At 45.0% G+C, this 27,339-nt stretch overlaps 3 protein-coding genes across 3 annotated transcripts; 2 read left to right on the top strand and 1 right to left on the bottom strand.

Moving 5' to 3' along the window:
- Window positions 1-1,443: 1,443 nt before the first annotated feature.
- LOC311292932 (uncharacterized protein) lies at window positions 1,444-14,610 on the bottom strand. The gene is made up of 3 exons (XM_084412767.1): window positions 14,393-14,610; window positions 2,267-3,166; window positions 1,444-1,554 (listed from the first exon to the last, which is right to left on the bottom strand). Exons 1-2 carry the CDS (start codon window positions 14,526-14,528, stop codon window positions 2,514-2,516), a joined length of 789 nt encoding a protein of 262 aa, XP_084268893.1. The 5' UTR covers window positions 14,529-14,610; the 3' UTR covers window positions 1,444-1,554; window positions 2,267-2,513.
- Window positions 14,611-15,675: 1,065 nt separating this feature from the next.
- LOC311294498 (uncharacterized protein) lies at window positions 15,676-19,032 on the top strand. Its single transcript, XM_084415406.1, has 2 exons — window positions 15,676-15,825; window positions 18,395-19,032. The coding sequence occupies exons 1-2, from the start codon at window positions 15,690-15,692 to the stop codon at window positions 18,751-18,753; spliced, it is 495 nt and encodes a 164-aa protein (XP_084271532.1). The 5' UTR covers window positions 15,676-15,689; the 3' UTR covers window positions 18,754-19,032.
- Window positions 19,033-22,185: 3,153 nt separating this feature from the next.
- On the top strand, window positions 22,186-26,721 carry LOC311293307 (uncharacterized protein). The gene is made up of 2 exons (XM_084413472.1): window positions 22,186-22,382; window positions 24,482-26,721. Exons 1-2 carry the CDS (start codon window positions 22,247-22,249, stop codon window positions 25,132-25,134), a joined length of 789 nt encoding a protein of 262 aa, XP_084269598.1. The 5' UTR covers window positions 22,186-22,246; the 3' UTR covers window positions 25,135-26,721.
- The last annotated feature ends 618 nt before the right edge of the window (window positions 26,722-27,339 follow it).

The raw sequence follows: 27,339 nt of genomic DNA, 5'->3' as shown, positions 1-27,339 counted from the left end.
AGTTTAGACTTTTTTTGTCTTAAATTAGAATTATGACTTTTTAAAGTCAGTTTACACGTCTTATAATTGACGTCATAATTTTGACAGTCATAATTTCAACTATAATGTAATAATGGCTTTTTCAGTCATACTTATGACTTTTCATCTCATAAACATGACTTGACTTTATACCCCCTTTGCACTGAATCATTCCTGATAGTGTGTGTGTGAAACCTATGATTTATTAACTCTTCATCACCAGATCATGATTGGCTGGAAGAATGAAGAAGGTCAAATGGATCTCCAATAATCAGTTTAATTCCCATGTTTAGACTTCACCAGTCCACACCAGCCTTCAGTTATTAATAAATTAATGCAATAAAAAACAACAGAGGGCTTCATTCATCACTGGCGTGTGTTTATTCACTGCTCAGCTGTAGTGTACACGGACTTCTTATGAAAATACAAAAAAACTAATAAAATAAATGCATGAAGACATTTAATGATGCAAGAACATTTTCACTGTTGATATTTTACAAAAACAGGGTCTTTTGTGCCACAGAATATCCAATCAAACGCTGAGGGACTTCATTTCCAGCTTCATACTGAGAGATTTACACAAATAAAGCATCTTTTCATCTAAAACATGCAGTCAGATGTTTCAGGGTCCAGTGTGAATCGAGTGAACGATCGGGAGTGAACGCCGGTGTGTTCGCTGGTCTTTGAACTCTGAAGAGTTGAAATACTTTTTTGCCACGTTTTCCCCATCTCAAATCAAGCCGTTCGACCTAGTGATGTCACATTGACAGCAGCGTTTCAACACAGACCCGCCCCCGCTCGTGAGTGAGCTGTCAATCATAGTCCGCGCGGACCGGCGCAGTCATTGTTGATACGCTGGAGCACTGTCTATGAGCAGCATGGCGTCTCAGTGATTGTGGTGTTCTCGGGTGTAATAACGAACACAGCATCATTCTGATGTTCCTAAATCCGAACCGCTGAAGACGCAGTGGCTGAGTTTGTTTTCGAAGGGAATATTCTCCACGATCAACGTCAATGCTTTCATGTTTGCGCGAATCATTTCACACACCAGACTGCTTTACAAACGAGGGTCAGTAACATTATAAAGCTGGTTTTGCTAAGAAGCTGCTCCTGAAAAATGGATCGGTACCAACTATTCGTGTTCCTGCTGCACCTCCAGAAGAAGAAGTGTGTGTAACGTTTTATTAACCTTTATATTAATATTTATATTAATCTTTGCAAATCGCTTGCTGCACGCTTCACGATGAATGCGGCTGTTTACACTCAGGGTACATTACGGCATGGTTTCTATGTACGACGTTCTCAATATAATTCATAATTCCACGTTTATAATGAACAATGCATTATGGTTATTGTGTTATTATTACTAAGGGTGTACGCCCAGAACAGAGGGGCGGGGGTAGCAAAGCTCATTATCATTTAAAGACACATGCACTTAAACGGCGTGCTGAAAATGAGTGTTTTGTATATTACAAACTTTTAATTTAGACCCTAAAGAATCATATTAGCTTGTACAAAAATTGCATTATATGACCCCTTTAAAGGTGCTGTATGTAACTTTTTTTATAAAATGAATCCTTTTTTTATTGCCCGTCTGTGAAGGGGTTGTAATCACACATTACAATGATCCACTTTTCGCGTTTTGCTATTACCTCTGAAGGCCAGTATTCCTATTTTTATGTGAAGTCTCCGGGTCGGATTTTCTGCGAAATCCACCGGATGTGACGTGCATGCGCGCTCCCGAGCCTCTCCGTTTTATATATACAGTCTATTGCGACGGCACTGCAGCTAACGACATGGAGTCTGATAACACCAAAAAACGACCTGCCTCCAGCACAACACAGACTCCAACACAAACTCCAAAAAAAAAAAAAAAAGTATCTGCTCGTCAGGACAAACGTCAATCGGATCGACTCAGGACGAAAACACGGATCAACATTGGCAGAGCGTTTGAATTATGGAGAGACCTCCGCTTTGTTTTAGGTATAAAAACAGACCCTGAGTTGGCTTTCATCCTTTTGGACAGGTAAGCTAACAATACTTCAAAGCATGTAAAATATATTGTGATTTTGTGCTTTAGTTGGCTCAAGTTAGACATCATTAGTTCGCCAGCTAACGCTGACCATTTGCTAACGTTATCTGATGTGAAAGACTACAGTTGTAACTTTATTGCTTTTCACGAGCACGAGCGCTGTTGTTGCAATCTGAAACATCACCGCTAGAGGCCGCTGGATCCTACATACAGCACCTTTAAGTCAAATATGACAGTTGAAATTATGAGTCAAAATTCTAAGTCCAACTTTTTTGTTGCAATTTTGAATAAAGTCAGTTTCGATAATTTTTTTCCGTCTTAAGTCAGAATTTTGAATTTAAATCAGAATTTCTACTTATGTCAGAATTTTGACAGTCATAATTTCAACTATAATTGACCGTCAGATGTTTCCGGGCTCCAATGTAAAGCTCGTGTCCTTGTACTGAGTCCGATAGCAGTGTGTTCACTGGTCCTTGAACTCTGCGTCAAACATGATCTTCTGGATCTGCATTTTCACCACGGCTCTTTTCTGTGGCGTCAGTCTTTTGAGGGCCGGGACGAAACTCAAGAGGAACAGCTCGTCCTCATCCAAGGCTTTCTGGACGCTCTTTAGAGGCTCGTTCTCTGAGACCCGTGTGTGTGTCGGAGTCTCTGAGGTCTGCGCTGATGAAACGGACGCCGGCACCCCCTTCAGGCCCGGAGGAAGACCGGACACCAGCGGCCTCATGTGTTGCAGTGGTTTGAGCTGAGCCACGATAGACAGGGGCATTATGGGATTGAGCGGGATCGCCGCTTTGAGCGGATGCTTGGGCTCAAACCTGCCGTCACTCTTTGCTCTGTTTCCCAGGCTGGACTTTGAGTCTCCGCCGCTGGACTCGTCGAGCGACTCCTCGGGAGAATCGCGAGCGCTTCCGTCCCCGTCATCCGGATCCTCCAGAGCCTCGGCTTCACTGGGAATCTTCCTCTTCCGGATGTGATTGTCCAGGAACGAGAGGCTGTCTCTGTGTGGCCAGTAATGCAGGCGCCGGCCTCCTTCTTCCCTCTTCAGCTTGCAGAGTCTCCGCTCTCGGATGTAGCGATCCCTGATGGTCTTCCATCGTCTCTTGCACTCCAGCACTAAAGCGGGAGAACAGCGTTAGACTCTCTCACACACACACACACAGACACACACACTGCAGCGGGGGAAACTCCACAACTCCTGGCGTCAGTATTAGCGTAGCGCATCATGGCGTAGTGTAAATATCAGCAGTGCGTCGCATTAGTTGCACTCAGACTAAAGTCGAATCCGTATGTTCGTTTGGCCGGAAGCTCGTTATTTTACTTTATAAAGTTTTAAATATGGATATTTTTCTTACATAAACGAAACGCTTCGCTTCAGAACACCTTTATTAGCACTTTATGATGGACAAGTCAACTTTTATGCGCTTTAAACTGATGGTCTCAATCCACTCCATTATAAAGCTCTGAAGCGTCAGGTGTTTATTAATAACTCAGATTGTGTTCGTCTGAAAGAAGAGAGTCATAAACACTAGGATAAGTTCAGGGAGAGTAAATCATGGGCTAATGTTCATTTTAAAGTGAACTCCTCCTTTAAACTCAGAGTCTCTGATCAGATGTGATTCAACTCAAACACGCACAGAATCAGGTGTTTCATCATCATCATAAACATGATCATCTTACAGGGACTTTCTGAAGCGCTGGAACTCTGAACAGCAGCTTGAGGATCTAAAACAAGGACAGATGAAGAACACTTCCTCTTCACTGTAAAAAATTATCGTGATTTTAACGGTAAAAGAAAAAAACTTTAATTGGTTAATAGAAACTTTATGCACAGTTATACAGTGATCTGACTATACATTTAATGTCATTTTACAGTAAATCCGTTAAATTTACACTTTTTTGATAATTTACAGTGAAAACGTAACTTGACATTCCCACAATTCCCTGCGTGACACTTCACATCTGATGTATTTTTGTTGAAATAACTGTTTCTTCATAGTTTTTTTTTTCTTTTTCTTTTTCTCCTTGAACTGCCACCTTACAGTCGTGTCTTCGTGGTGGAGGGGGTTGAGTACCCGAATGACCCTAGGAGCTATGTTGTCTGGGGCTATATGCCCCTGGCAGGGTCTCCGAAGGCAAACAGGTCCTAGGTGATGGGTCAGATTAAGAGCGGTTCAGAAACCCTTTATGATGTCAACAAATGCAAGGACCGTGACAAATGCGGAGCCCCACCCTGGAGCCAGGCCCGGGGTTGGGGCTCGTATGAGAGCGCCTGGTGGCCGGGCCTTCCCCCATGGGGTCCTGTCGGGCTCAGCCCGAAGGAGCGACATGGGGCCGCCCTCCCACGGGCTCACCACCTACAGGAGGGACCATAAGGGGCTGGTGCGTAGTGGATCAGGCGGGAGTCAAAGGCGGGTGCCTCGACAACCCGATCCCTGGACACGGAAACTAGCTCTAGGGATGTGGAACGTCACCTCTCTGGCGGGGAAGGAGCCTGAGATTGTGCGTGAGGTTCAGAGGTTCTGACTAGAGACAGTCGGGATCACCTCCAGCACGGCTTGGGCTCTGGAACCACACTCCTTGAGAGAGGATGGACTCTTTACCACTCTGGAGTTGGATCCGATGGCGGGGGAGGAAGCTGGACAGACTCGACAGACCCAAACGTACTGTGAGGGTCTGTTGGGAACGTTTGGCGGAGTCCCCTGTCTGAGAGATCTTCAACTTCCACCTCCGGCGGAGCTTCGACCGAATCCCGAGGGAGTCTGGAGATATTGAGTCTGAGTGGACCATGTTCTCCACCTCCATTGTCGACGTGGCCACTCGGAGCTGTGGACTTAAGGTCTGCGGTGCCTGTCAAGGCGGCAATCCCCGAACCCGGTGGTGGACACCGGAAGTAAGGGATGCCGTAAAGCTGAAGAAGGAGTCCTATCAGGCCTGGCTGGCTTGTGGGACTCCTGAGGCAGCTGACAGGTACCGGCAGGCCAAGCGGACTGTAGCCCGGGTGGTTGTGGAGGCAAAACATCAGGCTTGGGAGGAGTTCGGTGAGGCCATGGAGAAGGATTGGCCTCAAAGAAATTCTGGCAAACCGTCCGGCGCCTCAGGAGAGGGAAGCAGTGCCCTACCAACGCTGTTTTCAGTGGAGCAGCTGTTGACCTCGACTGGGGATGTCATCGGACGGTGGAAGGAATACTTCGAGGATCTCCTCAATCCCACGACACGTCTTCCATTGAGGAAGCAGAGGCTGAGGGCTCAGAGGTGGACTCGTCCATCACCCAAGCTGAAGTCACCGAGGTAGTCAAGAAGCTCCTTGGTGGCAAGGCACTGGGGGTGGATGAGATCCGCCCTGAGTACCTCAAGTCTCTGGATGTTGTGGGGCTGTCTTGGCTGACACGCCTCTCCAGGCGGTCCGGTCAATCTACGTTCCTACTCTCACCATGTGCTGTGGGTCATGACCGAAAGGACAAGATCTCAGATACAGGCGGCCGAAATGAGCTTTCTCCGCAGGGTGGCTGGGTGATCCCTTAGAGATAGGGTGAGGAGCTCGGTCACTCGGGAGGAGCTCAGAGTAGAGCCGCTGCTCCTCCACATCGATAGGGGTCAGCTGAGGTGGCTCGGGCATCTGTTCCGGATGCCTCCTGGACGCCTTCCCGGGAAGGTGTTCCGGGCATGTCCCACCGGGAGGAGGACCCGGGGAAGACCTAGGACACGCTGGAGGGACTATGTCTCCCGGCTGGCCTGGGAACGCCTCGGTGTCCCCCCGGAAGAGCTGGAGGAAGTGTCTAGGGAGAGGGAAGTCTGGGCATCCCTGCTTAGACTTCTGCCCCCGCGACCCGGTCCCGGATAAGCGGAAGAAGATGGATGGATAGTTTTTTTTCTAATCAGTGATGTACATTAGGGTTTTGTTACATTTAATGTTGTTAAATTAGTGTTTATTGCATTTTTTACAATTTCATGTGTGTGTAGTGTGTGTGTGAATGACACTGTGCAGCTTCTGTATATTAGTATTAACTCTCTTGTGAAAAAGCTGCTTGTGATGAGCTTTGATTGATCATGTGACTCTCATCTCCACTGTGATTGGTGGATGTCAGTGAATTACAATAGTACAAACTGATATTACTACTTAAAAATGTCGGTAAGTTAACAATATATCAGATAGTGAATTTTTTTTTTTTACTGTAAATTGAAGTTAAGTCTGTAAAACCTAAAATTTTGCTCCCGTATTTTTTCGCGGTAAATTTCTGGATATCTTACGTCAACGTAAATTTACCGGAATTTTAGTTTACAGTGGAAAAACATGATGGACCCCGACAGAAACATGGCGTCGCTCAGATCCGGCAACATCTGTAACGCCTGGATCCACATGTGGGCAACATCTGTAACGTCTGATCCACATGTGGGCCGGATCTGAGCAACGCTGTTTCTGCGACGATCGTGTTTGAAACACTAGTTTTTAATTTTCTCCTCCATAGAAAGCTGTTAAAATGCTTACCGTGGCTTAATGCATTCAAGACATTGATATTAAAAGATCAGATGCAGTTATTCATGATGCATATTATATACAGGCAGATACAGATAAGAATATGAATAAAACACGATATTTAACATTAAAGTCGAGATGAAACTGGTGTTTTCTCCCCGATAGTGATGAAAATCCGAAACAAATGACCAATAAGAACAAATGTGGGCGGGGCTTAATTCGGTATTGTCGGATAAATCATTTATAATAAAGCAATATTCCATGCAAAACTAAGAATGGTCAGTTTTGATTTCATGGTTACTTTAAGCATTTGATCATATAAAAGCATTATAAAGTATCAGCCTTTATATAATATGAAAATCAGAATCAGAAAGAGTTTTATTGACAATACTTGATTTTCCCTTTTAGTGAATGAAGCTTCCATGCAAATACAAGACATAATAATAATATTAAAGAATAGAAATATGACAAGTATAAGACACATATGGCTATATTTACAGCAATAAGGTGTATATATTAATATAACTGTCTCAGTGCAATAATGCGCCGCGTTACGCGTTTTAATGTCTCTTTTATCGTACAGTATTATAAATCTGCACTCATATCGTGAATCAGAGACTTTATGCCTCAAAGTTCTTCAGAAAACAAACAGAAGATTAAAAACATCTAGACGGAGCGGAACAGAAGATTTAAATATTAATAAAATAACACATGAAACTCAAGAACGCGCGCTAAATGAATCCCAGTTAACTTTCAACATAGTGTAATGATTATGATTCGATGGATGGTGCGTGACGTCATTGTTACGGACAAACACGGAAGGATTTATGGTTTCTGGAACACCTGTGGACGATGAACGATAATTGGGGACTTTTAAAATGGGGGTTGTCGGACACTGAAGGGGGGAGAGAGACTGATAAACTGTGTTTTTAACCTGCTGGGTTCACAAAGGGGATCTGTGGCGTTCGTGGTTGGCTAGCACCACCGGCGTGAAGAAAACCGGGGTCCCACTTATTGGCCTGGAGGTAGACAGTTGGGGGGAAAAAGAGAAAGATAGGGAAGTAAGTGTAGGTGGACCTGGCTGGTTTGAAGAGACCTTCCTACCATTAATGTGGAGAGGAAGGTTGAGTCCTCTCAGTGACGGCAGGGTGTCGTCGGACGTGGACAGGGAAGTCCGAAATTATTTTAATCATTCTATATGATCTATTATGTGTGTTGTGTTTAGCCCTTGGTGATTATTGCTTTCATGAATTGTATGTTGATTGCCTGTGCTGGTTATTCTATCTAGGCATGTGATTGGAGTTTCTAATTAAGTGTGCTTTGTCTGAGATATCACTATAGTTTGCTGTGAATTTGGAATGAGTACTTGGTTCCCTAACAAAATGTGTGTTCACGGTTTAATGAAATGAGATGACCAGTATATGTAATCAGGATATTTGAGTGAGCGAATGCCATACGGCTGCTATTGTTACTAATAAAAAGTGTATCCCTTTTGTAATCCCTGTTTTGGAGTGTGTTTGGTGTGCTCCCCCCGGACCAGACCGGGTTAGAAATTAAAGGTGGTGGCAGTATAGGTCTCAAGCCGCAAGAAGGCTTGCCAGTGGCCCCTAGTGGTGGCCAAAAATCATTACACTGGTAGCAGCGGTGGGATAGAATTGTAAAATACCCATAATTTTTTTTTTTTTTTTTTTTGGGGTGTTGTTAAATTATTAAAATGGAGCACACTGAAAATGCACATTCTAGTCAGGAATTGTCTGCTGAAACAGCTATGGGTAGGACTGCTTCTGTTAGTAGTATAGTGAACCGTCCTGTGTTCATGCCAGAGACATTTACAGGTAATGGGCGTGATTGGTCTGATTGGTCCCAGCAATTTGAAATGGCTGCAGAGGTGAATAATTGGAACAGGGATTTAAAATTGAAGTTCATGTCACTTTTGTTGTCTGGCAGAGCAAGAGATGTGTTCTGTGGTTTGACCCTAGAAGATCGTAGTAGTTATGCTAAACTTAAAGAAGCGTTGAGTAAGTGTTTTGATCCTTGCGAAAGTGAGGATTGGAATCGTGCAAGTTTGTCAGCTAGGCGACGATTACCAGGGGAAAGTGCACGTGAGTTTGGTAACGCTTTGAGGCGATTAGTAGCCAAATCCTATCCAGTGGCTAACTGTGATACTCAAGATTTACTAGCACGTGAGCATTTTATTGCACATGTTGGAACCGGTGATCTACGAATACAGCTCCGTAGTGCTAGACCAGTTACATTAGAGGCAGCCATAAATTTGGCTTCTGAATTGGAGCTCATTCGAGAGTTAGAACGTAGTCAGATGACACCTGAATTGAAGGTGCGCGGAGTGTCTAATAACAATCCGAATGATACCCAAATGGCTATATTGCTTGAAACTGTGGAGAGTTTGCGTCAGGAAGTTAGAACTTTACAGGTGTCTGTTCAAAATCTTACTAAGACTCAAGTCAATAATGCCTCTTTTTCTAGGGCTCCTTCCCAGTCTGAATTACAAGGTTGTAGTCGGGGCCAAAAGGGTCGTGGCGATGTATGTTGGGAGTGCGGTTGTGATCGCCATTTGAGAAGAGAGTGTCCTTATGTACAGGGAAAATAGAGGGGGCGAGTAAAGAAGGTCAAATGCTCGCCCCCCTCCCTGATTATACGACTGGCCTGCAAATTAGTGTTTCTTGTAGTGAACAGGGTGTTGGGGTGTTTTTATCAGCTAAAGTGGGAGGGATAGCCTGTGAGTTGTTGTTAGATACCGGGGCTCAGGTGTCGGTAGTGTCTAAAGAATTCTGGCAAAAAGCAACAAATGGGGGCTCTGAATTAGTGCCATTTTCAGGGAAGGTGTCTGTAGCTGATGGGGGACAAATGAATATTGTGGGAAAATGGTCAACGGTGTGTCAGATAGAGGCGTTGGCTTTGGTCACAGACTTCTTAGTAGCTGATATACCTTTACAGGAGATCATTTTGGGCACCGACTTCTTGAGGAAGTTTGGTGCAGTAATTGACTTAAATGCACAGTGTTGTAACTTAATGGGGAAGAGCCTACCGCTACAATTGGGTAATGTGAACAACAAGACCAGGACTGTATCAGTGAGGCAGGATGTGATTGTGCCCCCAAGAACTGAGGTTATAATTCCGGGTAGTGTTGAAGGAGTGGGGCTAGAGTGTATGGAAGGAATGCTGGAACCTTCGGATAGATTAGTTACTGAAGTCCTGGTGGCCCGGGTGTTATGTAGGGTGGAAAAGGGAGTGCTGCCACTAAGGGTAATTAATGTGACAAGTGAGGAACTTGTATTAAGGAAAGGGATGACTATTGGGACTTTGTGTACCGATGTTCAGACGGGGGATAGTGCAGTCAATTCTCTAAGTTCAATGAAAGATGCAGTAGATCAGCCATGGACAGCCGAAGTGCTGTTGCAAAATCTGGGGTTAAATAATAGAGGCCTGGAACCCCTACAGTTACAAGCTGTGCAAGAATTATTGAGTGACTATTTTTCTGTTTTTAGTAAAGGTGACACGGATCTAGGACGGACCCATAGGACTCTCCATCAAATTGACACAGGGGATGCAAAGCCCATTAAATTGGCTCCTCGTCGGGTACCACTTCATTTGCAGCAAGAGGTGGCAGATCATGTGAAGCAGATGCAGGAAAGTGGTATCATACGACCCTCCTGTAGTCCTTGGGCTGCTCCTGTGGTGCCGGTGAGAAAGAAAGATGGCACATTGAGGTTTTGTGTCGATTATCGTAAGTTAAATGATGTCACTAGAAAAGATGCATATCCCCTTCCACGTATTGACGACGCATTAGATAGCTTAACCCATGCACAGTGGTTTTCTACTTTAGACTTAGCTAGCGGTTACTGGCAGGTTGAAGTGGACCCTATTGATCGCCCTAAAACAGCCTTCATAACAAGACAGGGGCTCTTTGAATTTAATGTTCTTCCGTTTGGGCTGTCTAATAGTCCAAGTACATTTCAAAGGCTTATGGACTTGATTCTGGCAGATTTGCAGTGGTCCGTGTGTTTAGTGTACCTAGACGATATTATAGTTTTTGGGAAGAATTTTGGGGAACATCTTCAGCGGTTGGGTCAAGTGTTGTCCCAATTGCAGGCTGCCAATCTCAAAGTAAAACCATCTAAGTGTAATCTGTTTGCCACCAAAGTACAGTACCTTGGTCATGTTATTTCGGCTGAGGGGGTTATGGCTGATCCCAGCAAAGTGGAAGCTGTACAATCGTGGCCAACCCCTAAAAATCAGACTGAGGTACGAAGCTTTTTGGGCTTAGCCTCATATTATAGACGATTCGTGAAGGGCTTTGCTGAGTTGGCTAGACCGTTACATCGGCTAACAGAAAAGGGGAGGCGATTTCAGTGGGATGATTGCTGTCAGACTGCTTTTGAGAAGTTGAAATTGTGCCTTACTACTGCTCCGGTTTTAGCCTATCCAGACCCCCAGCGCTCATTCATCCTGGATACAGATGCCAGTGATTCGGGGATTGGGGCTGTTTTGTCACAGGAAGTTGATGGGTTGGAGCGAGTGGTGGCGTATGCTAGTAGGACTTTGAGTAAACAAGAACGTAAATACGCCACCACAAAGAAGGAACTGCTTAGTGTGGTTACTTTTACCAAGTATTTCAAACATTTCCTTTTAGGGAAAGAGTTTTTGTTGCGAACGGACCACAATTCTCTTCGTTGGTTGCATAATTTTCAGGGTTTGGAAGGCCAGTTGGCCCGTTGGTTGGAACAATTGGCTGTCTTCCAATATAAAATTGTTCATCGACCAGGTAAAGACCACATTAATGCTGATGCGCTATCAAGATTACCATCTTATTCTGGAGAGGGTGTGGCTAGCTCTGTTAGTTATGTAGAGGTAAAATCTTTACCTCAGGGTGGTGCTTTGGAACAGGGAGAGTTCTCGAATCAAGAAATTAGGGGGGTGGAAGAAGGAGAGAATGATTTGACACGAGCTCAGCATAGGGACCCAGAGTTGAGTTTGATGTTAACATTGAAGACTCAGAAAGGTAATCGACAAGCAGTTATGAAGACCTACCCTTCCCTTAAGAAGTATGCCTTGGTCTGGGAGCAGATAGAGGTTAAGGGGCAGAGGTTGGTGAGGGTGTTGCCTTCAAAAATTGGTCTGAGGGCAAAAACTCAAGTTATTATTCCACAGTCTATGGTGCCAGACATTTTGAGGTTGCTGCATAATATAACCACGGGAGGCCATTTAGGAGTGCAAAAGTTACAAGAAAAGGTGAGGGGTCGGTTTTATTGGCCAGGATGGTATAAGGATGTGAAACGATGGTGTCAAGAATGTCCTGAATGTGCGGTTCATAAGGAAAACGGTCCGGTTCCCCGGGCCCCGCTTATTCCTTCTGTAACATCTCGTCCTTATGAACGAGTTGCACTTGATATATTAGGGCCCCTCCCTGAGACCCTCCTTAAAAACAAATATGTGTTGGTTGTGGGGGATTATTTTTCAAAGTGGACAGAAGCGTACCCACTCCCAAACCAGGAAGCAAAGACCGTAGCCAGAGTACTTGTAGAAGAGTGGGTGTGTCGTTATGGAACCCCTAGAAGCCTGCATTCCGATCAAGGTCGAAATTTCGAATCAAATTTGTTTGGGGAATTGTGTCGGTTACTGGGCATTAATAAGACAAGGACATCTCCATATCAGCCGCAGTCAGACGGAATGATTGAGAGGTTTAATCGTACATTACTGTCCATGTTGTCCTTTTATGTTGAGGATAATCAGCAGAATTGGGATGTCCTTTTGCCTTATGTAATGATGGCTTATAGAAGTAGTGTTCATTCTAGTACTGGCTTTACCCCATATAAAGTTTTATTTGGGCAGGAGATGGTTTTGCCTATTGATGTCATGATGGACGTAGATGGACAAGAGCGATTTGCAACTGTGAATGAGTATGTGAAGGGGGTAGCTGAAAGCCTTGCAACTGTAGTTGGGGCAGTGAAAAATCATCAGGCTAGAGCCTCGGAACATCAAAAGTTGCACTTTGACTTTAAAGCCAGGTTTCAGTATTATTCAGAGGGTGAGTTGGTGTGGCTAAAGAATAAGGCCAGGAAGAAGGGGGTGAGCCCAAAATTGCAGAAACGGTTTAAGGGCCCATATAAGGTGTTGGAAAAGGTATCTGAAGTGTTGTATCGGATACAACCGGAGGCAGGAGGTATAGATCATGTGGTGCATTTTAATCAGCTGAAACCTTATGTCCCTTCTATGGTTGCAGAGTCTGGGGGTGGCTATACAAAAGCCAAAGCTGACCAGGAGATTACATCTGCCCAGACTACGGGGAGGAAGGAAAGGGGTCCAGGCTTTGGGTCTACTTGGGTGTTTCGACGATCACGGCCACCTGATGTTCCTGTTGCTGTGGGGGACGTCCATTCATCTGCTTCTTCTGGTGTCGCGGACGGGTTTCAGTTGGCGATTTCACCTGCTGCTGGAGTACCTGCTTCACCTGGGCTGTCGGCTGCTATCGGGGGATCTCAAGCATCGCAGCTTTTTATTGAGGCTGAGCTGCCCTCGGCTTTGGCAGAAGCTCCAGTGGTGGACAGTGGTTGCCCCCCTGTGTCTCCGGCTACAGTGAGAGAGCCTCCCTTACCTGCTGGATCTACGGTTGCTGAGGGGGCTAGCAGGAGTGATCGGTTTGCGGCTGGGGGGAAATTGTCCACACCAACTATATCTATTAGAGAGGGGGGCCGTCCCCTACGAATAAGAAAACCCCCTGTGTGGTTCAAGGATTATGATGGAGCTGTTTAGGGACTCGAGGACGAGTCCCAGTTTTCAAGAGGGGAAGTAGTGTAATGATTATGATTCGATGGATGGTGCGTGACGTCATTGTTACGGACAAACACGGAAGGATTTATGGTTTCTGGAACACCTGTGGACGATGAACGATAATTGGGGACTTTTAAAATGGGGGTTGTCGGACACTGAAGGGGGGAGAGAGACTGATAAACTGTGTTTTTAACCTGCTGGGTTCACAAAGGGGATCTGTGGCGTTCGTGGTTGGCTAGCACCACCGGCGTGAAGAAAACCGGGGTCCCACTTATTGGCCTGGAGGTAGACAGTTGGGGGGAAAAAGAGAAAGATAGGGAAGTAAGTGTAGGTGGACCTGGCTGGTTTGAAGAGACCTTCCTACCATTAATGTGGAGAGGAAGGTTGAGTCCTCTCAGTGACGGCAGGGTGTCGTCGGACGTGGACAGGGAAGTCCGAAATTATTTTAATCATTCTATATGATCTATTATGTGTGTTGTGTTTAGCCCTTGGTGATTATTGCTTTCATGAATTGTATGTTGATTGCCTGTGCTGGTTATTCTATCTAGGCATGTGATTGGAGTTTCTAATTAAGTGTGCTTTGTCTGAGATATCACTATAGTTTGCTGTGAATTTGGAATGAGTACTTGGTTCCCTAACAAAATGTGTGTTCACGGTTTAATGAAATGAGATGACCAGTATATGTAATCAGGATATTTGAGTGAGCGAATGCCATACGGCTGCTATTGTTACTAATAAAAAGTGTATCCCTTTTGTAATCCCTGTTTTGGAGTGTGTTTGGTGTGCTCCCCCCGGACCAGACCGGGTTAGAAATTAAAGGTGGTGGCAGTATAGGTCTCAAGCCGCAAGAAGGCTTGCCAGTGGCCCCTAGTGGTGGCCAAAAATCATTACAATATTGTCCATCATTTATGGCGCTCGCGACGCGTCTCAGAACGCGCCTTCAATAATCCACGATCAAGCCGCAGTGTGACTGACACGGACGCGTTGTAGTTGTAGAGTCTCCAGCTGTAAATATGTGTAGAAACACTTTTCAAAGTCAAACGCTTGTCGAGCGCGCGTGATGTTGACGCACTGACCGGAGAGCCCGACGCACGCGGCGACCTCCCTCCACGCGTTCACGCGCCGCTCGGAACTGCGATAATCGTGCAGCGACGCGTTGTAGAGCACCGGGTAACCGGAGACGCTCTGGATCAGTTTCTCAGTCCCGGCCATTGAGTTTATTGAGACGCGTCGATCTGAACGCGCTCCCGGAATTGTTACACAGGCGCGTCAAAAGTGCGCGACACGCGCCTCTACCGCGCAAGCGGGACGTCATGGCGGGGTTGTAGACCAATGAGATTTGAGTATGGGCGGGGCTAAGCAGAGCGTCGCGTCACAAACAGAAACACAAGCGTCAGTCAAAAGGTCTTGATCAGGAATTAAACGCCGAGCCAAATATGGCATATTCATATTCAGCCCGTTTATTTTCCTACACTTCTTCAAGTTTTACAAGACTTAAGTTATTGACTTAAATTATGTTCCATCTGACACAAGAAAAATATCACAAAAATAAGAAGGAAGAATATAACCCGCAAACACAGAACGTTCCCATTTGGTTCTTTTTTTGTACCCAAAAACTAAAGCTTCCCAGATCGAGCGTTGCATGTTGTTTCTATTTTCTAATGATAATGTTTAGGTTTTATTTTTATAATAACCATAAAATAATCTTCCCATGAATTAATCCAAAGAGCATATCCTGAATATCCTGAACTGTGATGATTGTCCCTCAGACTGACACAGACACTGACTCTTTCACATGTTATTTCTTCTCAAACATGATAGTAAAAAAATTACTTCTTGATATCAACAATGACGTCATTCATCACTCACAAAAATACGAATTCTTGACTCAAGATGAAATTATGAAATCATAATTAAAGTCTTAAATTTAAATGGCAGCCTAAGGTGACATTTAAAAAGTGAAAACACAACTACAGATATCAAGAATTATTATAGTTTTTAGTTTAATTCTTGTTATCAGGAATTCGTATAATTTCAGCGAGTGGTGACGTCATAGTTGAAATGAAGAATTAGCATTTTTACTAGTAAAAATCTAATTCCAGGCTCATATCAAGAAAAGTATTTTAACTAGTAAAATTTTCATTGTATGGTATTAGAAATTCATATCATAGGAATGAATAGAAGTCGAAACGGCTTGCCATACTGGATAGACAGATTTGATGATCACGAATAATCAAAATGATCAAACGATTCACTTTTAATCCGCTTGCGAACTGTGATCTACCAATCGCTTGCGATGCGTGAGTCGCGCGTTTCTGACGCGCCGGAAATACGATATAAACGCGCCGCGTCTCAGCTCCAGTAATAAACTCAATGGCTGAGAAGGAGAAACTGATCCAGACCGTGCTCGCTCGCCCGCTGCTCTACAACGCGTCGCTGCGCGGTTACCGGCGCTCGGAGCGGCGCGTCGACGCGTGGAGGGAGATCGCCGCGTCCGTCGGGCTCTCCGGTCAGTGCGTCAAATCTCACGCGCGCGAGCTTTACATGCACTATTCATTGTGATAATAAACATTTATACTGTAAAATCCTTCGTAGTACACATAGTTATTAGTCTGTATGGTTCACAAGACGCAGAGATATTAGGCTATAGTGTTCTGTAATATTTTATTTGGGCAAAAAGGGCAAAAAAGTTTTACTTTAATAAGGATAGTACAACATAATTCTAACCAAAAAGCTGAAAAAATGCCTTGTGCATAGAGAATAGGCCCTTAATAATTTGCATCTAAAAAATAAATTAAATAAACAAACCCTGCTTACCATTAGTTAATTACACTAATATAATAAACCCATTCATACATGCATACACATTCATTTTTTTTAAGAGATAAAAACTTACATATAAATATGGGTAACACTTTAACATAAGGTTCATTAGTTAAGATTAATTGATGTATTAACTAACATGAACTAACAATTATCAATACATTTGTTACAGTATTTATTCATCTTTGTTAATGTTAGTTTAGTTAATAAAAATACAGCTGTTCATTGTTTGTTCATGTTAGTTCACAGTGCATTAACTAATGTTAACAAGATTTTAATAAAGTATTAGTAAATGCCGGCGGGTCTTCGCCGTCTACCTTCGCCAGATTTTATAACTCAGAAGTCCCTGCGCTGCAGGCACACATCCTTCCCGTATGACTGGAGCTGGCCTCTGTACGAGCCAGGCCCGTCATGGCTTCCCATGCCTCGGCCCAGCTGGCTGCGGGTTGGATCATTTCGTGTGGCTGCATTTGAGCAGGGAACCGACACTCGTGTGGTGTGGAAGAGGAAAAGTGCTCTTTTGCACAGTATTTTTGTTTTTTATTTTGTTCGCTTTAACAGCGGTCGATGAACTTGAACGGGCCCGCTGCTTGCAATCGCAACGTCTGCTCCATTGGCCAGAACTGAACAGGGCGTTTGGAGGGTGGTCCGGCGAGACCTGGCCCTCCCCTCTTCCTGTTTTGCTGATCAGGACTGCTTCTTGGGCTCAGGGTCCCGTGTAATTGAGTTTGATTGACAGGTGATCTGACCAATCATAATTCCGCCGAATCCGCCATTTTTGTCCGACAAATCAGTCAGGAGAGTTAGTAGATTAACGATGGAGGATTTTAACTTGAAAAACGGTGTATATTAACGTTAAAACAACATTCCTTCTGATGTTCATTCACGTTTATTTGATGCGATAAATGAACTCGAAGGACGAGATGATCAGTTCACGAGCAGCTTTAACTGAGCGATCTGTCAGACACATTAAAGAGCCACAAAATGGTATTTATTGTTTAAATTTCTTTAAAAAATGACTAAATTTGAAAGTTGAGACTGTTTCATATCAAAAGTAAGCTGGTCTATCCTGTCCAGTGTGTTGTCAGTGTCCTCTCTGCTCCGCAATGTGTGTTTCACTGCGTGAGAACATAGTGTGTGTGGTGAGAGAGGCGTGGCTTGTTGGACATAGCAACAGTAACTAAAGGGGGCGGGTCTTTGCGAACGGTCAATTATAGGTCACAAAAAGCTTCTGGGTCTGGTCCAGACTCATCCATGAGGGATGAAGTCGTTCTGCAGGGTTTGGATGGATGATCCATACCGGCGTGATGACTCCGACTTCCAACCAGATGGAACCGGATAAATATTCGGACTGTTCTGATCCAGTCTGACTTCTGACCTGTAATGCCTGAATCATAATCATACACTGTTCGCTCGCTGGCCAGAGGAGAACTGAGACTGAGCCTGGGTTCTCTCAAGGGTTTTTCTCCATTCTGTCACTGATGGAGTTTTGGTTCCTCCACTGTTGCCTTGGCTTTTGGCTTGCTTAGTTGGGGACATTTAATATTCAAAAACATTATTGATCTGCCTTACTTAAGGTGGACGATGACGCAATTTTCTTCTAGAAACAAACTTTGTTGTATTATTTTCATGTCATCACTGTGAAGCTGCTTTCATACAATCTGTATTGTAAAAAGAGCTATATTAATAAAGGTAACATGATTCAGGCATTACAGATCAGAAGTCAGATTGGATTCAAGTAGAGTTGTTTCTGCTTGGCCCGTAGATCGTCGCTTCAGTCGATAAACCTGAATCTATGGCGAAATCCAGCCTTTTTTATAGGCAGATGCTCCGCCCATTCTGGCGTGCTGATTGGTTCGCGCAGTTACGCCGCTCTACCATAGGTTCGTGCAGTTCCCACTGACCAGCCAATAGCGTGCGAGTAGTCTCTGCACTGTGCCGGCTGTGCACTAAGCACTGCGTTATTATACAAAAAGGCTTCAGTATTCAGAGAAAAATTTGTTTTCCCCAAAGCGTAGAGCTATGCAATACGACTGACCGTTCGAAAGGGAACTAATGAACCTTACTGTAAAGTGTTACCGTTATATGCATTCAGCTCTGCTCTCTTAACCGTCATGGTTAAACAAACCTGTTGTTGTGCATATAATGCATGTTAAAGAATGTTTTCCCTTGTTTAAAGCCTTGTATTTAGTAGGCCTACTTTTGTAATAGTTTGAAGTATAAATGTTTTACTGTGTGAAACTGCTCTCCTGCAGTGGTGCAGTGTAAGCTGAAGAGGGAAGACCTGCATTACTGGCCACACAGAGACAACCTCTCGTTTCTGGGCAATCACATCAGCAAGAAGAAGATTCCCAGTGAAGCTGAGGCTCTGGAGGATCCGACACACACACGGGTCTCCGACGATCTGACACACACACGGGTCTCCGAGGATCAGACACACACAAGGGTCTCAGAGAACGAGCCTCTAAAGAGCGTCCAGAAAGCCTTGGATGAGGACGAGCTGTTCCTCTTGAGTTTCGTCCCGGCCCTCAAAAGACTGACGCCACAGAAAAGAGCCGTGGTGAAAATGCAGATCCAGAAGATCATGTTTGACGCAGAGTTCAAGGACCAGTGAACACTGATGGTGTGCAATAATGCATTTATAAATAATGCATGTTTCATATTTACATTACATGCTGTATTTCTGTAAATAGGCCTATTATTTCATTGCAACAACTTACAAAGTAAAGAGTTTTGTATGTGTTGCTATCTTTATATGAAGCTTTTGGAGGTTTAAAAATTCCCTTTTGTGGGTAAAAATCACATTAAATGTTATGCAAATAAAAAAAAATAATCAAAAGTGACTGTAAAAGTATTTTACAAAATATTGTTTCAAATAAATCCTGAGCTTTTGAACAAAAAAATAATAATTATGCATATTCACTAGTTACAAGAGGGTTTGTGAATGGCGAGGGCTTCTCTTACATCATTAGTCATGCTAAAGGGCTGAGGGGGTGAGGAGCCAAGGCAAAGCTGACGGTCAACGGGCCGAGGGGGTGAGGAAAAGCTGACGGTCAGCGGGCCGAGGTGGAGCCGAGGGGGTGAGGAGCCAGGGCAAAGCTGACGGTCAACGGGCCGAGGGGGTGAGGAAAAGCTGACGGTCAGCGGGCCGAGGTGGAGCCGAGGGGGTGAGGAGCCAGGGCAAAGCTGACAGTCAACGGGCCGAGGTGGAGCCGAGGGGGCGAGGAGCCAGGCCAAAGCTGACGGTCAACGGGCCGAGGGGGTGAGGAAAAGCTGACGGTCAGCGGGCCGAGGTGGAGCCGAGGGGGTGAGGAGCCAGGGCAAAGCTGACGGTCAACGGGCCGAGGGGGTGAGGAAAAGCTGACGGTCAGCGGGCCGAGGTGGAGCCGAGGGGGTGAGGAGCCAGGGCAAAGCTGACAGTCAACGGGCCGAGGTGGAGCCGAGGGGGCGAGGAGCCAGGCCAAAGCTGACGGTCAACGGGCCGAGGTGGAGCCGAGGGGGCGAGGAGCCAGGGCAAAGCTGACAGTCAACGGGCCGAGGTGGAGCCGAGGGGGCGAGGAGCCAGGCCAAAGCTGACGGTCAGCGGGCCGAGGTGGAGCCGAGGGGGCGAGGAGCCAGGGCAAAGCTGACAGTCAACGGGCCGAGGTGGAGCCGAGGGGGCGAGGAGCCAGGCCAAAGCTGACGGTCAGCGGGCCGAGGTGGAGCCGAGGGGGCGAGGAGCCAGGGCAAAGCTGATTGGCCAACGGGCCGAGGTGGAGCCGAGGGGGCGAGGAGCCAGGGCAAAGCTGATTGGCCAACGGGCCGAGGTGGAGCCGAGGGGGCCAGGGCAAAGCTGACGGTCAACGGGCCGAGGTGGAGCCGAGGGGGCGAGGAGCCAGGGCAAAGCTGATTGGCCAACGGGTCGAGGTGGAGCCGAGGGGGCCAGGGCAAAGCTGACGGTCAACGGGCCGAGGTGGAGCCGAGGAGGCGAGGAGCCAGGGCAAAGCTGACGGTCAACGGGCCGAGGTTGAGCTGAGGGGGCGAGTAGCCAGGGCAAAGCTGACGGTCAACGGGCCGAGGTGGAGCTGAGGGGGCCAGGGCAAAGCTGACGGTCAACGGGCCGAGGTGGAGCCGAGGGGGCGAGGAGCCAGGCCAAAGTTGACGGTCAATGGGCCGAGGTGGAGCCGAGGGGGCGAGGAGCCAGGGCAAAGCTGATTGGCCAACGGGCAGAGGTGGAGCCGAGGGGGCGAGGAGCCAGGGCAAAGCTGATTGGCCAACGGGCCGAGGTAGAGCCGAGGGGGCCAGGGCAAAGCTGACGGTCAACGGGCCGAGGTGGAGCCGAGGGGGCGAGGAGCCAGGGCAAAGCTGATTGGCCAACGGGCCGTGGTGGAGCCGAGGGGGCCAGGGCAAAGCTGACGGTCAACGGGCCGAGGTGGAGCCGAGGAGGCGAGGAGCCAGGGCAAAGCTGACGGTCAACGGGCCGAGGTGGAGCTGAGGGGGCGAGGAGCCAGGGCAAAGCTGACGGTCAACGGGCCGAGGTGGAGCTGAGGGGGCGAGGAGCCAGGGCAAAGCTGACGGTCAACGGGCCGAGGTGGAGCCGAGGAGGCGAGGAGCCAGGGCAAAGCTGACGGTCAACGGGCCGAGGTGGAGCTGAGGGGGCGAGGAGCCAGGGCAAAGCTGACGGTCAACGGGCCGAGGTGGAGCTGAGGGGGCGAGGAGCCAGGGCAAAGCTGACGGTCAACGGGCCGAGGTGGAGCCGAGGACTCCCAGGGACAAGGTGTAGACTGGGACCAGAAGCCCCAAGGTGGATCAGGGCTGCGTGGAAGAGCTGATGGTGGAGCTGAGGGATTGGCTGGCTTCAGCGGAGCGTGCCGGAGAGGAAAACTGGCTCCATGATGGACAGGGATGGTGGTGACGAAGACAACTCAATGATGGAGGTCTCTTACTGCTTGAAAAATAAAAACAATGGCACTATTGTGGCTGTGAAAGCTGTTAATGTTAAAGAAATGTTAATGGATGCAATATCCATCTCTTTAAAGGTGAAATAACATTGAAAATCAGACTTTTTCCGTGTTGAAGTGCTATAATCAGGTGCTTCTACCAACCCAGAAAACGTGAAAGTTGGGGTATTTTCAGCTGAAATTTCACAGACACATTCAGAGGACACCATAAATTTATATTCGTTGTGAAACGGGGCATAATACGTCATCTTTAAAGGTCCGGTATTCTGGCGCATGAAGTCCGATAATGCAGAAGAATGCCGCTGTATAACAAAGTAAGTGAGTAAATAATCCAAATCTGGGGAAACACAAACGAAACAGTGTGCATAGCAAAAATGATATTAATGTTTGTTTGCTGGGACCTTGAGATTTTGAACAGATTTTGGGAACCTTTTTTCTTCAACCATTCTGCAAGTAATACTCAATCCTGATACTATAATATATAGAGATTTTAGATTTCCTTTAATAGTAAAAAAGTGTGGTGCTGTGATTTATAATAATTTATAGTCAATACAGTGACACCCTTCATGTATTGCTAATTCTGTAATAAATATAGGCTTCAGTCCGGCCTGATCTTCAGATCTCACATCAACATTAAATAGACCCTGACTTTTCACAGTATAAATGTGGTCTTTATAGGCTACAAGAACCTATTTATAGATGCATAAAAAGCTTTAAAATCTGGTACTTTTGTTATTGTGTCTGAGAGATGAAAACAGAGAGCTGAATTCAAGAAGCTATGATGGAAGACACAATAAAGATTTAAAGTCTTTGATACTCGATTTTGTGCATTATGAGTAAAATAGGCTCGTCCTTTAATTCTGTTACTGTTTAAAACTAACTTAAGTCTTGTAAAACTTGAAGAAGTGTAGGAAAATAAACGGGCTGAATATGAATATGCCATATTTGGCTCGGCGTTTAATTCCTGATCAAGACCTTTTGACTGACGCTTGTGTTTCTGTTTGTGACGCGACGCTCTGTTTAGCCCCGCCCACACTCAAATCTCATTGGTCTACAACCCCGCCATGACGTCCCGCTTGCGCGGTAGAGGCGCGTGTCGCGCACTTTTGACGCGCCTGTGTAACAATTCCGGGAGCGCGTTCAGATCGACGCGTCTCAATAAACTCAATGGCCGGGACTGAGAAACTGATCCAGAGCGTCTCCGGTTACCCGGTGCTCTACAACGCGTCGCTGCACGATTATCGCAGTTCCGAGCGGCGCGTGAACGCGTGGAGGGAGGTCGCCGCGTGCGTCGGGCTCTCCGGTCAGTGCGTCAACATCACGCGCGCTCGACAAGCGTTTGACTTTGAAAAGTGTTTCTGTTCTGTTGATCTTGATGATTTTACACACATATTTACAGCTGGAGACTCAACAACTACAACGCGTCCGTGTCAGTCACACTGCGGCTTGATCGTGGATTATTGAAGGCGCGTTCTGATACGCGTCGCGAGCGCTATAAATGATGGACAATATGTTGAAAGTTAACTGGGATTCATTTAGCGCGCGTTCTTGAGTTTCATGTGTTATTTTATTAATATTTAAATCTTCTGTTCCGCTCCGTCTAGATGTTTTTAAACGCGCGTCTTTCTGTTTGTTTTCTGGAGAACTTTGAGGCATAAAGTCTCTGATTCACGATATGAGTGCAGATTTATGATACTGTACGATAACGCGTAACGCGGCACATTATTGCACTGAGACAGTTATATTAATATATACACCTTATTGCTGTAAATATAGCTATATGTATCTTATACTTGTCATATTTCTATTCTTTAATATTATTATTATGTCTTGTATTTGCATGGAAGCTTCATTCACTAAAGGGGAAAATCAAGTATTGTCAATAAAACTCTTTCTGATTCTGATTTTCATATTATATAAAGGCTGATACTTTATAATGCTTTTATATGATCAAATGCTTAAAGTAACCATGAAATCAAAACTGACCATTCTTAGTTTTGCATGGAATATTGCTTTATTATAAATGATTTATCCGACAATACCGAATTAAGCCCCGCCCACATTTGTTCTTATTGGTCATTTGTTTCTCTCGGATATTTACACATGACCGTGTAAAAATCCAATAAACACTAATTTACCAACATTAAATGTAATAAAAATTATGAAGAAACAGTTATTTCAACAAAAATACATCAGATGTGAAGTGTCACGCAGGGAATTGTGGGAATGTCAATTAACGTTTTTTCACTGTAAATTCTACAAAGAGTTAGATCAGTTAGATCACCGTATATAGTGCGGAAACTTTCTATTAACCATTTAACAGTTTTTTACCGTAGCATTTTACAGTCTTTTACCGTTAAAATCACAATATTTCTTACAGTGAAGAGAAAGTGTTTTCATTGGTCCTTGTTTTAGGTCATCAAGTGTCATCCGCTGCAGTGTGTGTGTGTGTGTGTGTGTGTGAGAGAGAGAGAGTCTAACGCTGTTTTCCCGCTGTAGTGGTGTATGTGTGTGTGTGTGTGTGTGTGTGTGTGTGTGTGTGTGTGTGTGTGTGTGTTTGTGTGTGTCTGAGAGATTTTAACGCTGTTCTCCCGCTGCAGTGTGTATTTGTGTGTGTGTGTGTGTGTGTGTGTGTGAGAGAGAGAGTCTAACGCTGTTCTCCCGCTGCAGTGTGTGTGTGTGTGTGTGAGAGAGAGAGAGTCTAACGCTGTTCTCCCGCTGCAGTGTGTGTGTGTGTGTGTGTGTGTGTGTGAGAGTCTAAAGCCTGTTTTATGCTTCTGCGTCGAACTGCCGCCGTAGCTACGTCGTAGGCTGTGTGTAGCGCGCGTACCCTACGGCGTACCCTGACGTGCACCTCTCCAAAAATGTAACAACGCGTCAATTCTACGCGGACACAAGCGCTGTGATTGGTCTGCCAGAACCCCTCCCTCGGGGTTTCACACGCTCCCTAGGTACGCGTCAACGCGGACAACGACACAGAAGTATAAATTAAAACCAACACGTTGCCTACGGCGTATAGGCTCCGGCGTAGGTCCGACGCAGAAGTATAATGAGGCCTTAACGCTGTTCTCCCGCTGCAGTGTTTGTGTGTGTGTGTGTGTGTGAGTCTAACGCTGTTCTCCCGCTGCAGTGTATGTGTGTGTGTGTGTGTGTGTGTGTGTGTGTGTGAGTCTAACGCTGTTCTCCCGCTGCAGTGTGTGTGTGTGTGTGTGTGTGTGTGTGTGTGTGTGTGTGTGTGTGTGTGTGTGAGAGTCTAACGCTGTTCTCCCGCTGCAGTGTGTGTGTGTGAGAGTCTAACGCTGTTCTCCCGCTGCAGTGTGTGTGTGTGTGTGTGTGTGTGTGTGTGTGTGTGTGTGTGTGTGTGTGTGTGTGAGAGAGTCTAACGCTGTTCTCCCGCTGCAGTGCTGGAGTGCAAGAGACGATGGAAGACCATCAGGGATCGCTACATCCGAGAGCGGAGACTCTGCAAGCTGAAGAGGGAAGAAGGAGGCCGGCGCCTGCATTACTGGCCACACAGAGACAGCCTCTCGTTCCTGGACAATCACATCCGGAAGAGGAAGATTCCCAGTGAAGCCGAGGCTCTGGATGATCCGGATGACGGGAACGGAAGCGCTTGCGATTCTCCCGAGGAGTCGCTCGACGAGTCCAGCGGCGGAGACTCAAAGTCCAGCCTGGGAAACAGAGCAAAGAGTGACGGCAGGTTTGAGCCCAAGCATCCGCTCAAAGCGGCGATCCCGCTCAATCCCATAATGCCCCTGTCTATCGTGGCTCAGCTCAAACCACTGCAACACATGAGGCCGCTGGTGTCCGGTCTTCCTCCGGGCCTGAAGGGGGCGCCGGCGTCCGTCTCATCAGCGCAGACCTCAGAGACTCCGACACACACACGGGTCTCAGAGAACGAGCCTCTAAAGAGCGTCCAGAAAGCCTTGGATGAGGACGAGCTGTTCCTCTTGAGTTTCGTCCCGGCCCTCAAAAGACTGACGCCACAGAAAAGAGCCGTGGTGAAAATGCAGATCCAGAAGATCATGTTTGACGCAGAGTTCAAGGACCAGTGAACACACTGCTATCGGACTCAGTACAAGGACACGAGCTTTACATTGGAGCCCGGAAACATCTGACGGTCAATTATAGTTGAAATGATGACGGTCAAAGTAGAAATTCTGATTTAAATTCAAAATTCTGACTTAAGATGGAAAAAAATTATCGAAACTGACTTTATTCAAAATTACGACAAAAAGTTGGAATTATGAAATTATGACTCAAAATTCTGGCATGAGTCAGTTTGGACATTTTTACGTCTTGAGTCAAAATTGCGACAAAAAGTTGGACTTAGAATTTTGACAGTCATAATTTCAACTGTCATATTTGACTTGGGTCAATTGACTTTTTACGACTTATGTCATGAAATTATGGTTGAAATTACGAGTCAAAATTCTGACTTAAAGCCCGGAAACATCTGACTGTCAATTATAGTTGAAATGATGACTGTCAAAATTCTGACTTAAGTCGTAAAAAAGTCGAAACTGATTTAAGTCAAAATTGCGACAAAAAAGTTGGAATTATGAAATTATGGTTGAAATTGTGAGTCAAAATTCTGACTTAAGTCGTAAAAAATCAATTGACCTAAATCAAATATGACAGTTGAAATTATGACTGTCAAAATTCTGACTTAAATCAAAATTATGATATAAAGTAAAAATTCTGAGTTGAGACATAAAGTCAAAAGACATTTAACTTTTTACAGAGTTCAAGGGTCAATGAACACACTGCCGTTGGACTCAATAAATTACATGTAACTTTGCATTGGATCCCTGAAACATTTGACTGTCAATTACGACATTATAGTTGAAATTATGACTGTCAACATTATGACTTAAATCGTAAAAAGTCAACTGACCCAAGTCAAATATGACAGTTGAAATTATGTCAAAATTCTGACTTAAGTCAAAATTATAATATAAAGTTTAAATTCTGACTTAAGACGTGAAAAAGTCCAAAGTTAATTGCCAAAATTGTGACAAAAAGTTGGAATTATGACATGGTTGAAATTATGACTGTCAAAATTATGACATAAGTCATAATTAGATATAATTAAGACATAATGAGTCATAATTATGACAGAATTTTGACTTTGCCATAATTTCAACTGACTTAACGAGTGAAAAGTCGAAACTGACTTCAAATATGACCGTTGAAATTATAATAATAAAAAAAAAATTATAATTAAAATATAAAAAAGTAGATTTTTGATTTGTCATAATTACGAATGATATAAAAAGTCAAAACTGCCTTAAAAAGTCAGAATTATGACATAAAATGTTGACTTAAAATGTATGACATTATGTCATTAAAATGTAAAAATTCTGACCTGAGACAAAAAAGTAATTCGACTCTTCAGAGTTCAAAGACCAGCGAACACACCGGCGTTCACTCCCGATTGCTCACTCGATTCACACTGGACCCTGAAACATCTGACTGCGTCTTTCAGATGAAAAGATGCTTTATTTGTGTAAATCTCTCAGTATGAAGCTGGAAATGAAGTCCCTCAGCGTTTGATTGGATATTCTGTGGCACAAAAGACCCTGTTTTTGTAAAATATCAACAGTGAAAATGTTCTTGCATCATTAAATGTCTTGAACCGCTGCTGTGTCGTGTGAGGCTCAGATGAGTGTGAAATATGTTTGACAGCTGCGTGTTCGGATGATTCGTAAAGTCTAGGGATGCTCCGATAAGAAGATTCTGGCCGATAACCGATAATTCTTTATATTTGAAAGCCGATAACCGATATATCGGCCGATAAATCTAAATCCACATTTTTATGTCATTTTTGAGAGCCTGATTACAAAAACAAAAAATCCATGTCTCAAAAACACAATTATAATGTTATATTTATCATTTTAAGTTGCTCTTGTTGCACTTTACGTGATTCCAATCATATTCAAAACCTTCATGTTGAACTGAAGCTTCTCAGCTGAAGGAAATAATACATTATTTATCAGCTTTAATATATCAGATTATATAACATTAAAAATGAACCGATATCGGCCGATATATCCTGCATATCTAGTCAAATCAGGTTCCTGGTGTTGTTTTAAAGATCTCACATAAAATAAATGTGGAATAATAACTCCAGTGGAAGTTGGGGAATCATGTATCATATATCTGAGCTTCTCTGTCCAGCTTTTGCTTCAAAGAGAGACGAGAGACGAAGCTTTTCCGTTTGCTAATAGCAGAAACATTCACTTAAAGCATTTAAAGAT

This window comes from Rutilus rutilus, assembly GCF_951802725.1.
Source record: "Rutilus rutilus genome assembly, chromosome: 7".
Lineage (NCBI taxonomy): Eukaryota > Metazoa > Chordata > Actinopteri > Cypriniformes > Leuciscidae > Rutilus > Rutilus rutilus.
The sequence above is the reverse complement of the archived record's forward strand: the minus strand, read 5'-3'. Positions and strand labels throughout refer to the sequence as shown.